We start from the raw sequence: 12,175 nt of genomic DNA, 5'->3' as shown, positions 1-12,175 counted from the left end.
CGTCCCTCCTGATCAGTTCACCCAAATCTAAGTGGTTAGTAGGACCTCACCACATCTGCCTATGACCACCATGTTTCGCTAAATTGCCACGCGGGAAGTCTTGGACCAATTAACTACTAAGCCTAATTGAAGCTCAATATAATGAATTGTACAATATTGAGCTGTCTAAATTTAATTCCGCTAAAATTACGGAATGAATCTGGAACATAAAGGATTCCTGAAAAAGGAAAATAGGTATCAGTAAAGACCACTTTTGATAAATCCTTCTTACTTACCGCTCCCTGCTTACCCAAGACTCTGGTGAATCTGGCTTATGTATTTTGGAACATATTGTTCACCATATGAAAATCATACACACGCGCACACACGCACACACACACACACATACCACTTGTGTTCCTTTGCCTCGTGGATTTAAAAGCATGCTTTGTTCTCATCTATCTGACATGATTAATAAATTGATAGAACACCATAATGCACAGAGATGTGATAGCAGCCATCTGGGATGGATGTTGGTTGGAAGTTATTTTCTCCTTAGCTTCCCGTGTTGTGGTATTTAAGGCAAAACTTTAACGAGCACCAAAACTAAACTAAGACAACAACTAATACTTCACACCTGTTTGGTGACGCCAAATTAAAAAAAAAAATTCAGTGTTTATGTATTTATTTTTGAAAGAGAGAGAGCACGAGATGGAGAGAGGCAAAGAGAGAAGGAGAGAGAATTCCAAGTAGCCTCTGCATTGTTAGCACAGAGCCCAATGTGAGGCTCTAATCCACGAACTGTGAGATCATGACCCGAGCTGAAACTAAGAGTCAGACGCTCAATGGACTAAGCCGCCCAGGTGCTGCTAAAATGGCTTTAAATTCAATTGCCTGGCAGTTTAAAATTACATCAGGAAGCCAGAAAAAAACAAAACAAAACAATAGCTTCGAATACATGCTTGAAGTAAATTGATTCATTTGTAATGATAAAATCATATTGACTAATTTAATTATTATTCATCCAGAATTGTAAAGCAAAAGCCAGTTTTCGATAATCAAATCTGCATCTTAAAATCATTAGAAATACGTTTCTTATGGAATTCCACAGAATGGTCATTTGGTTATAAAATTTTTAAAGGAAAGGGCGCCTGGGTGGCTCAGTCGGTTAAGCGTCCGACTTTGGCTCAGGTCATGATCTCATGGTTCGTGAGTTCAAGCCCCACATCAGGCTCTGTGCTGACAGCTCAGAGCCTGGAGCCTGCTCCGGATTCTGTGTCTCCCTCTCTCTCTGCTCTTCCCCTGCTCACATGCTGTCTCCATCTTAAAAATAAATAAAGATTAAAATAAAATAAATAAAAGAAAATAAAATATTTAAAAGAAAAATAAATGACCCTAGAGAATTAAATGTTTCATATGCATTTTTGTATTTAATCTTTAATAAATGTAGAGTTTAATAATATCTATGAATATGCAAGGTAAAAATGCATATTTGAATATAATATATAAATTATTTATGACGAGAGACAGAAGCAATGAGGGAGAAGAGGGAGTCATGGGTAGTGACAAACTTACCATTTGGGATCCACATATTCAGACTTAAGGTAAGTAAAGAGTTTAAGGAAATATCGGATTCACCCAGTGGATGCCGGTTGTTCAAGCTCATTTGTTTTTAAAGCTTATTTAAACTGTTTAGGAATTCTTCTGACAAGCCATATGTTGCAACAGCCAGAGCCCTTTCACACAGAATAAAATTGTGCAGGTTGTTTTGAGTTTCATTGTTTACTGACAAACCATAATAGCAATCCTAGTCTTGTTTCTGTCTCAATTATGCAAAAGGGAGAACATGACTAATTAATCCTTTCAAGTTGATAACACTCTTGAAAGACTTTTGATCATTTGGACTGTAAAATCCTCACAAATACTGATACTTAGGATACCAAATTATTCTCCCCATTGACTAGTGTGGTACTTACACGGTTTGTGAATTTCAAAGATATTCCATTTGTTTACCAATTCGAAATCTTGACAAAAAATGGCTTCACAGATCACTCACTAGATAATTAAAATTCAGTAATATCTGAGTATATGAAATGTACCAGTAACAGATAATGTACAATTTTATAGTTCTTTTAGAATTCTAGTGTATTACTTTAATGACTTTTGCATTGATGTTCTTATGTAACTTATGTATTTGTTTCTTACATTTTTTTTTTTTTTGCAAAAGCAAGAGACAGTTCCCCTTTTTTTGCAGTAGCCAAATGTGCTAAAAAGCAAAATAAGTTTCCAAATAGAGGAGACTTCAACGCATATCTTCGGAGTATATTTAATTTTGTGCATGCATGAAAGATAATAATGTGATCCCAGGTACTAAATATTCCTCAGCCATTCACTCGCAGTACTGTTATCTGGAATAAAACTAGATTAAATGTGCAGAGCGGTGAATTACTGAAAATAATGAAGCTAAGGCAATTCATTAATCTTTATCTGCTTGTCTATTTTTTATAGCCGGGATGAAATGGAAAAATTCATTTGGGGGCTGATCAGATCGAAAAGCGTCTAACATTATGAAGAGAAACATGGGGCTGAAAATGTTTTTTTTTTTTTTTCTTTTTGAATTGAATACAGCACCTTTTTCTTACATGCCTCTGTTTTTCTTTTAGTGGCAAAGCATTTCTATAACACTGGTTGAGAAAGTTCAGATGATTGCTGTAATCCTAGGATCCCTGTTCTTAATAGCAAGTATGACCTGGCTCCTCTGGTCTGCCTTCAGCCCCTATGCAGTGTGGCAGAGGAAGGACATCCTTTTTCAAATCTGCTATGGAATGTATGGTTTTATGGATCTAGTGTGCATAGGTAAGACCATGCCGTTGAACATTAACAAACTGTCAGTAATCCATTTTTTACAGCTGTTTTACTTTCACCAGTGGGATCTGGGGTAGAACGTTGTGGCTCACGGGATCTCGGGTCTCCAGGTACTTAACTGTCTGGGGTGTCACGATCGGGCCGCTTTCCTCAAAAAGCATAGCGTCTATATACCCAAGTTGCAAAAAATTTAACAGAGTAATGCCCGTTTGAAGTGACTTGTTTTGCAAGGTAAAGGAAGGAAGAGTGGAAGAAATTATTGGGGGGGAGCAAAATAAGGTCATTTATTTCTATGGCATGAGAGCAAATCAGCCCCCTTTCACCAAGCTGGGAAGGCATTGACTGGTGACGGTGGTGGTCTGTGCATTTGGGGAGAGGAGGGACAGACCCCTGGTGGTCCTACCACGTGGTCAAGTGACTCAGGTGCCTCGAGGGCACAAAGTACTCCTGGGCGGGATGGGGGCTGGGGGTCAGTTTCTCCTATCACCTGTACCTCTTTGTTTTGCTTAATACATTCAGTGGCTTAGAAGAGAAAAAGGAGCAAACATTTTGGCTTAAACAGATCCCTACGAAAAAAAAAGGTTATTTGCACGTTCCTCTTGACTGATCTGCTGTTTCCCCAATACCAAGAGAAAGTGGAAGGCAATTCATGCAGCAGTTATGTGGCGTGTAATTATGCAGTTATCACACTGGCGCTGTGATGGTGTCTGGTTGGCAGTGGGGGGCGGGCACATGGAGGGGCCACGCGGTCTCGAGGGGACTGTCCCTGCTCTGATGTGGTTGCAGCTCGGTGGGGCGTAAAAAGAGCTGAGAGAGGCAGCCGTGGTTTAGAGCAATGGTCCTACCGCGGCTTCTTAAGAAGTGCACATTCTCAGGCTCCACCTCACCTGCCAAATCTGAAATTTCAGGATTGGGGCCCCCCCGGCCGCCTGTGCATCACAAGTCCCCTGGGATTCTGAGGCACGCCGAAGCTTGGGGGACGCCGGTTGCAGGGAATGGTGCAATTTGGGGTCCAGTGACTCGGTTTCCAATCGTGGCCTCCGCGGGGACTAATCAACTCTCTCTCTCCGTGTCCTGGATGGAAATAATAATCCCTAGCACACAGGCCCAAATCAAGGAAATCATGATTAGAACCAATTAGGTTATTAATTGGAAGTTACAGATTAAAGGTATTTGAATAAGTCACAAACATTAAAGCAACTCAAATCATGCACGTTAATGCCTGTGCTCACCAGAGCCTTAATTTCACTAGCAGTTTAAATATCTTCAGTCACTTTTTCTAAAAGAACCCTATACATTTTAAAATAGGATTAGCCAGAATTTCCTCTCTTCCTCCTTCCTCCCTTGTCACTAGCACAAGACTAATAGGAAAGAAAATGATCAAATTGCAGGCCAGGAAGGGAAAAAGGAGGTGTGGGGGGGAAATGTCATGAATAATATGTAAACTGAGCAGATGTTGCCTGAATAATGGAGCTAATGACGTGTATGAACAATTTGCATTAAATGTGATAATGCACTTGTAAGCATTTGGAAATGCTAAATCTCTATACAAATATAATCTCTAGGGTATTGCTCTAAATAAAAAAGAGTCACAAAACTGTTCTACAAATTCCTTAATAAATTCAGAGATAGATAGTATTTATTTTTTTTCACCATAAATGTTATAAAATGTGGTATTCCGCTGATACGAAAAGGAGAGATGAAAAACAAAGAAACCATTAGGCTTCCAGTCGAACGTGGAGGGAAAAAGTCCCATTGGCTTTGATATCATTACAGCACTAAAAAACGAACGTATATTTATACATCCTGGTTAGGAAATCATTATCCTGGCTTTCCTTTCTTCTTTTTTTTTAATGTTTATTTACTATTAGGAGACAGAGAGAGAGAGGGCATAAGCTGGGGAGAGGAAAGAGAGACAGACAGACAGACAGACAGAATCTGAAGCAGGCTTCAAGCTCTGAGCTGTCAGCACAGAGCCCAATGCGGGGCTGGACCCCACAAACCATATGAGATCATGTTCTGAACCAACGTAGGATGCTTAACTGACAGAATCATGCACCCCCATTATCCTGGTTTTCAAAGCTTGCATTTAGTACCAAGTTACCTTATCTTAAATTTTGATTGCTAATGCCAGTTTCTTAATCAAAATTATTAAATTTTGGTTTTAAACGCATAGGCCTTTGGACTAATGATTTTTGGTAGAATATGGACATATGTGGGCTTTCCTTTTGAAATCTGGGTATTTGCCCATTTAATGAAGACAAGTTTCTTAGGCACACAAACCAATCAACATTTTCCTGGCTTACACTTTGGAGAGTGCATTTTTATTGAAGTTTTAAATAATGACAATAACCTATCATTGCATTCTAACTCATTAAATCCAAATATCACCCTTGCGGGATTTATTTGTATATTTAAAAAAAATTTTTTTTAACGTTTATTTATTTTTGAGACAGAGAGAGACAGAGCATGAACGGGGGAGGGTCAGAGAGAGGGCGACACAGAATCTGAAGCAGGCTCCAGGCTCCGAGCTGTCAGCACAGAGCCCGACGCAGGGCTCGAACTCACGGACCGCGAGATCATGACCTGAGCCGAAGTCGGCCGCTTAACCGACTGAGCCACCCAGGCGCCCCAGGATTTATTTGTATTTTTTGAAAAATGTCAAAGAATTCAGGTTGAACAACCTTGTTCGTTTTCAGAGAGTATCTTATTTTTTTTCCTCAAGAAATTGGGAAACGACTATAGCCAAGTTAGCAAGTACACACGCAGGTTGTCAATAGCCAACTGGATCATAGCCAATAATAGCTGGGCAAATTAATTCAAGGGTCTGTTAATTGCATGTAGATGGTAACAAAGTAGGTTACATTGATTACGCCTCCAATCCCCCTGACTGCAGGAGTCTAAGGGTGAAAGCAGGTTACCCTCTGAGCCCAGTTTGCTCAGGTCAATAAATATTTATTGAGAACCTTCTTTGTGTCAGACACAGTGCTCAGCGCTGGGAATACAAATCCGAGTGGGTCATTTTCCCACCCCCCGGAGCTCCCAGCCATACAAGAGGACAGACATGTCAGTAGGTAATTAGAATCTGGTGGAATGTGCACAGTTCTGGAAGCAGGCACAGGAGGTGGGCAAAGCAGGGAGACATGACTGCTGGGATGTTGTATGCAAGGAGGGGGTGGTTCCAGGCAGATTTCACGGGGAGGTGACAGCCAAGCAGGCTGATGGATGAGTACATGCATGGCAAGTGGGGAGATGGCCCCTTGTCACTGGTGGAGGAGGTAAGATTGGCTCCCCTTTCGGAGGGCGTTAAAGTACTTGGGAACATTCCCACATTCCTGTTTGCCCAAGCTTTTCAAACTTGTTTATACCTCAGTGAGAAGGAACAGGCTGGCAGCTTCATAAATCTTCTGTTTAAAAAAAAAAATAATTCGGAAAATCCGTAGATTATTCCTGAATCAACAAATGTTATAATCCAGCCAGTGTTTGTAATGCTTAGGAAGAGGTTGTTGTTGGATTGTTCAATAGAAATGTAAAGATGTGTAGAAAATGTATTTACTCAGGGAAATTCGTTAACTTCTTTCTACACATAGTGGGTTTGGTTTTTGCTTTTATTCATGATTAATTGATACATTTCCTGCTTTCCCGAGATTCAGTTTTTTCTTGCTATTAAAGTTTTGAATTCTCCCTGGGTTCTAGGTGCCATTGTCATTTCAATGCCTGGATTAGGGCTGTCCAGTAGAACTCACTGCAGTGTATCTGTTGTCCAGGACCACCAACCCTAGCTACGTTTGGCTCTTGAACACTTGAAATGTGGTTCGTGAGAAAGAGAAACAGAATTTTAAAGTCAATTTTATTTAAATAGACTTAAATTTAAATAAATAGCCACATGTGGCTGGTGGCTATTATATTGGACAGTACCGATCCTAGATGATGATTCAACTTGAATGTGTAAGGGCTCGATGAACACAATCCCCATCGCCTATATAACCAGGTTGTATTTACTAAATCACAAAGTGGCCGTGTGCCAAGAGAGATGGAGAAAGTAAGAATGAGTTGAAGATCGTTAAGAGAAGATATTAAAGGTCAGAGGGTGGTGGTCGAGAGGTCGACGGAGAACCATAAAAGGGAAATGTGTCTTAAGGAAATTGAAGTACAAAAAGGTAACTTTATATCATACAGGGGGAGCTCTTTTAAGTATTTAAATATTTGACATTCCAACTATAATTGTGTACCAGGAAAACTAATATAAAGGATTTAAATCACTGAGGTGTTTTAGCCTGGGACAGTAAGTTAGGGACAATAGTCAAAGCAAGCTCGTTTGTGTTGGCTCCCCCCTAAGAAGATTTGCACGGTGGGCAAAGGAAGGTTATGAAACCCAGAAATGAAAAGCAAATGCATGGTGGAAGGCTTTGGGCTCAGGATTTGGTTCTTAAGTCCATACTCTGCACATTGAGAAATTAAAAGGCTATCGCTTCCATTGACTGATTCAGAGGAAGCTTGTTCCGTAAGAGGAATGCATTTAGTAGTGACCCAGAGTCAGCCATGAGGAAAGGGAGTCATTTGAGGAACTTGCATCCAAAAAGTGAGGGCAGTAGTTACCAAGTCATTTGAGTGTCTGGTAGAACCTGATGAGGTGAGTTCAATTTTCTGTCAAAGCAATAAAATGAAGCTAGAACCCAGTTAGTGGGATTCCTGAACTCGGGATAGCAGTGCTTATGCTTAATTTCATTAACACTCTAAATTAGGACCGAATCCATGTCTGGAATATGTTTTGAGCTTCCTTGAGATACCCATGGAAGGGGCTGGTTATGGCCACAAAATTTAAGCGGCGCCTGGGTGGCTCAGTCGGTCAAGCATCCGACTCCGGCTCAGGTCATGACCTCGCGGTTCTTGGGTTTGAGCCCTGTGTCAGACTCTGTGCTGACAGCTTGGAGCCTGTTTCAAATTCTGTGTCTCCCTCTCTCTCCCTGCCCCTCCCCTGCTCGCACCCTGTCTCCCTCTGTCTCATCTATGGATAATAAAACATTTAAAAAAATTTAAGAACGTGGATCACTTTGTTCTTTTAAAAAAATCTCTTAATTGTCCACATAGTATAAACATGTACATATTCAAATAAACCCATTTTATGAATATATAAAGTTTAAAAGAAAAGGCTTCACTCCCACTGCCCTGTTATGTCATTCCCTTTGCAGAAAGGTCCCCCTCCCCCAACATTTTGGTGTACATCCACCAGATCTTTTTCATTAGGTTAACATGTGTATGGGTACATAGACACGTAGGTGTTTTAATATAAGTGGGATCATACTATTCGTATTATTCAAAACATAGTCATTTTCATGCAGCACCATGACCTAGAGATCTTTCCCCATTAGAATGGATGTACAGCCGTTTACTTAACTTCTACTGACGGATATTCAAGTTGTTACCAATTTTTGTCATTAGACACAGTGCTGCCTAGTGGTATTTCTGTAGGCAGGATTCCAAGAAGTGCAAAGTCTGGGTTGAGTAGTAAGCACATGCCCCGTTTCGGCTCTCTAATTTTGGCTCTCTAAATTTGACTTATATTGCACTCACCCCAGATATATGAGAATTCCCATCTTCCCACGCCTTGCCAAAAATGGATATCCATTTTTTGACATTTTCATTGGTAGTTTGAGCTATATTTAATACCATTAGAGTGCTTTCCTTAAAGTCTCTTGTAACTATTTAGGTTTGTGGGGTGGTTTTACCTAAGAAAATAAGAATGGCCACACGGAGCCGTGCTCTTAATGCAGCTTGTCCTGCGTGGCGTCTTTTGGGATGCGGTGGGCAGGAACATAGACTAGCTCTGCCCTGTGATTACTCCCACCTCGTCTTTCTGAAAATGAAATCAGAAGATGGGATCGAGGTCAAAGATCGCTGCCTCTCGAGAACAGTTCTATCGATGATACCATTAACACTCAAGGAGTTTCACTTCTCAGTCTCTTTTTTTCATGCAGAAAGTGCTCCCAGAAATTGCTTTAAGGAAAATTGCCTCCCTCTATCACTTGGGTCTGTGGCTAAAGTACTGACTCTGTTATTGCTTGTTTTCCGTATTATTCTATTAAATAGACAAATTAAAGCACAGACATCCAGAGTGGAGGAAACACACATGTATCCACCAGGAACTAAAAATCCCTCTCAGAGCTCTTTGAAATAATGATATAAAGTATAGTATGGTAGTTTTTCTTGTCCTGCTTTTGAAAACTGCAGAGATTAGGGCATTTTTAAAAATAACCTGCTGTATACTTGAACGAGGATCAGATCAAAATATCTTCTCCTTAATCTACCAATTATATAGTCAGTGCTGAAAAATGCTCCTTCTGCAGAAATTTCATATCCTCCAACGTGAGGTTTTATTTCACTCTGTTTGAAACCTAATTATTTTTTTAAAAAAAATACATATGAATTCTTGTAGTTATTATTATAGCCCTTTTAAAAAATCTGTTTTTCACAGTTGATGATCTGTCTAGTTAAAGGTTCTTGGGCACACACAAGAAAACGATATAGAGTTACCAGTTGGTAATGTATTCACATTTCATTATAGAACTTCAAATAAGTAAATACCACATATTCTTACAGTCCTTGATTATATCGGAGACACGTGTTTACATTTTTAAAAGCTAAGGTAACATTTCTCTCTTACTTTCCATACTGCTTCACTGTGCTATTTTTTTTCCCCAGGCAGAGCAGCTAAAAGTAACACATCATTGAACCTTTCATTGACATGAAACTTAAAACGTACATTTTCTAATTCTGTGATATTGTATGAGGAAAAGTGAAGACTTTTAACCAAGAATTTCAGGATAATCAAACCCTTGGTTACCACAAATGAGTTCTCCCCATTGAGGATGGCCAGTTGTCTATTTCAAAAATTTTTTTAATGTTTATTTCTGAGAGAGAGAGACAGAGCACCATTGGGGGGTGGGGCAGAGAGAGAGAGAGAGAGAGAGAGGTAGGCAAAGAATCCAAAGCAGTCTCCAGGCTCCCAGCTATCAGCACAGAGCCCGACTCAGGGCACAAACTCCCAGACTGCGAGATCATGACCTGAGCTGAAGTCGGACACTTAACTGAGCCACCCAGGTGCCCCGCCAGTTGTGTATTTCATGCCAGGGTTGTTTCTTTCTAAAATGAGGCTTTTAGATTCTCTTTCTTCCTGTGGCTTGTTTTCAACAAATATAAACCAATTAGCATAAGCAAAGCGTGATTAAGAAAGTAAATCAACTAAGGAAGAAAAATTCTAATGCATTCCAAGCAAAATATAAATGACTGTTGGACTATCTCTTGTTTAAAATTTTCCATGCTCTCTGGCACTTGACAGCATGATTCAGAAGTTCCTAAAGCATTTTAGGTGAAAAACAGATATTTACTTAAAGAGTTTGAAAGAAATTAGCATTGGAAGTTGGAATATGCCATGATGTGGAGCAGAAAAAAAAATGAGTTTGCAGGAGACAACAGGGGAGCCTTCAATTCTTAGATTGTCACACAGGGTCATCGACCGTATAGATGAGTGAGTTTGAAAAAGAAATTTGGGCAAAGTTTGTAAAATGTGCAGCCCTTGGCTCACTGCAGAGAGACAAAATATTTATGGATAAATATAAAATCTATCAAATAGCTTCGAGTGAGAAACGTAAAATTACCAAGAGGACAGTCTCGTTCACCAGCATTCTTCAGGGCCTGTGTAGGTTCTGTCCTGCGCAGAGGGGTGAAGGATGCCCGATAGAGTAGGAGAGCCAGGATCGCAGAATCCAGTGTGGTTCTGGGGGCCTCTTCTATGAGAAATGGGGGAGAATAGCTGTCAGCCACCCACAGGCTCCACACCTCTTCTCAGGGTCACACCAGCAGGGCAGCTCCACCCCATTCAAAACTGTCAGTAAGTTTGATCCTAAGACTCCAAATATATGTTGACTTTCTTTTTTTTTTTTTTAAATCACAAAACACCGGGAGCCCACATCCAGCCTTTCATGGCACTACACCCCTGTCGCCACCACCACCACCACGGAGTCTGGGATCTGAGCCACCAGAATCATTCCAGAGAACAGAGCTTTGAACGTCAGTAGGTCCTCAGCACGTAGTGGGCCCGCAGAGGCTGTTTCAGAGCTGCGGGCAGAGCTTTGGGCTGCGGAAGGCAGAGTGTAGGAGGGCGGCACCGCTCTCCTCTCCCAGAGTTTCCTAGGAAGCACCAATGTGGAAGCATCTGCGTGAATCATAAGGCATGTGAAAAAAAGCAGCTCAACTTAAACACTGTTTGGCAGAATAACTAGGAAAGTTGACTAGCCCGGTACTTCCTTTTTTAATCTTCCTATCACAATTTTCAATTTTCCCTCCAAGACAGGAAAAGACTATCAGCCACCTCCGCTCTCAAGACATGCTTCCATTCCCTGATCTGTGATTTGACTGGGGATCGGTACCCCTGCAGGGAGGACAAAAGCCTCCTTCTGCTCTTGCCCGGAGCCCCTCTGGGTTTCCCTTCAAACTTCCTCCCAGGCAGAGGGCTGGGTTCTGAGGTCGGCTGCTGCAGCCAGGACCACTACCAGATTTGCACGTGCTGCTAGCTTGATGGGAATCATTCCTTAAACAGAGCAGAGTCTTTTACAAGTATCGATGTTATTTCCCGAATACAGAATGTCTTAGCAGGCATCATGCGCTAGGAAATGCCGCAACTTTGTCGCGAAAGAGTCTCGAACAGGAGTGCATCCTCCCACACCAGTCCCAGCCTCCTATCTGAGCCTTCGCTTTCTGACCCCTGAGGCCAGGCCCCTCAGAGAGGCAGAGTGGTGCTTTGCAATTCAAAATTGTTAGAGGAAAACCAAATCTTTATCATGTATATGCTTTGAAAAGTATGCCATTATTAGCATTTTACTCTGGAGGTACAAATTAAAGGCTTTTCTATGCCTTAATCATACTGTTTACCAATTTCTCTAAAGATTATTATCATAGTTGGTTATCAGAGATATTGCTGCCTTTAAAACCCCAGGAAATAAGATAGAAGGGAACTTGTTTTTTGGCACTTGACCTTCAGTGCTGTGCTTGCAATGGACTCTCAAAGCGAATTAACTCTTTAGGCTTCCTCAGGGAGAGAAGACACAACCCCTTGCCTTCCTGTCCTTTGACCTTGTAAAGTTCAAGCTCTCTGGGGCAAACATTGACATAGTTAGCAAAGCAACAGACCAAATATGCTGATCTTGTTGACTTCTGTTTCCTCCAGAGAAAATGTGACGCTCTTAGCCGTCTCTCTCATCTGGAGGCCATTTAGCCAAATGGGTCCCTGTCATCTATTGAGCCAACATTTGCTAAGTGTTGACTGTGTCGT

General features: G+C 41.0%; 1 protein-coding gene across 1 annotated transcript in view; it reads left to right on the top strand.

The window, feature by feature from the left end:
- Window positions 1-12,175, top strand: part of MARCHF11 (membrane associated ring-CH-type finger 11) — a 102,999-nt gene that overhangs the window by 76,362 nt on the left and 14,462 nt on the right. The window contains exon 3 of the mRNA XM_019450766.2: window positions 2,643-2,835. Within this exon, the coding sequence (XP_019306311.2) occupies window positions 2,643-2,835 (193 nt within the window). The remainder of the gene's footprint in view (window positions 1-2,642; window positions 2,836-12,175) is intronic.

The sequence above is a fragment of the Panthera pardus genome, unplaced genomic scaffold (genome assembly GCF_024362965.1).
Source record: "Panthera pardus isolate Hobbes unplaced genomic scaffold, ASM2436296v1 HiC_scaffold_2, whole genome shotgun sequence".
NCBI classification, from domain to species: Eukaryota; Metazoa; Chordata; class Mammalia; order Carnivora; family Felidae; genus Panthera; species Panthera pardus.
The sequence above is the reverse complement of the archived record's forward strand: the minus strand, read 5'-3'. Positions and strand labels throughout refer to the sequence as shown.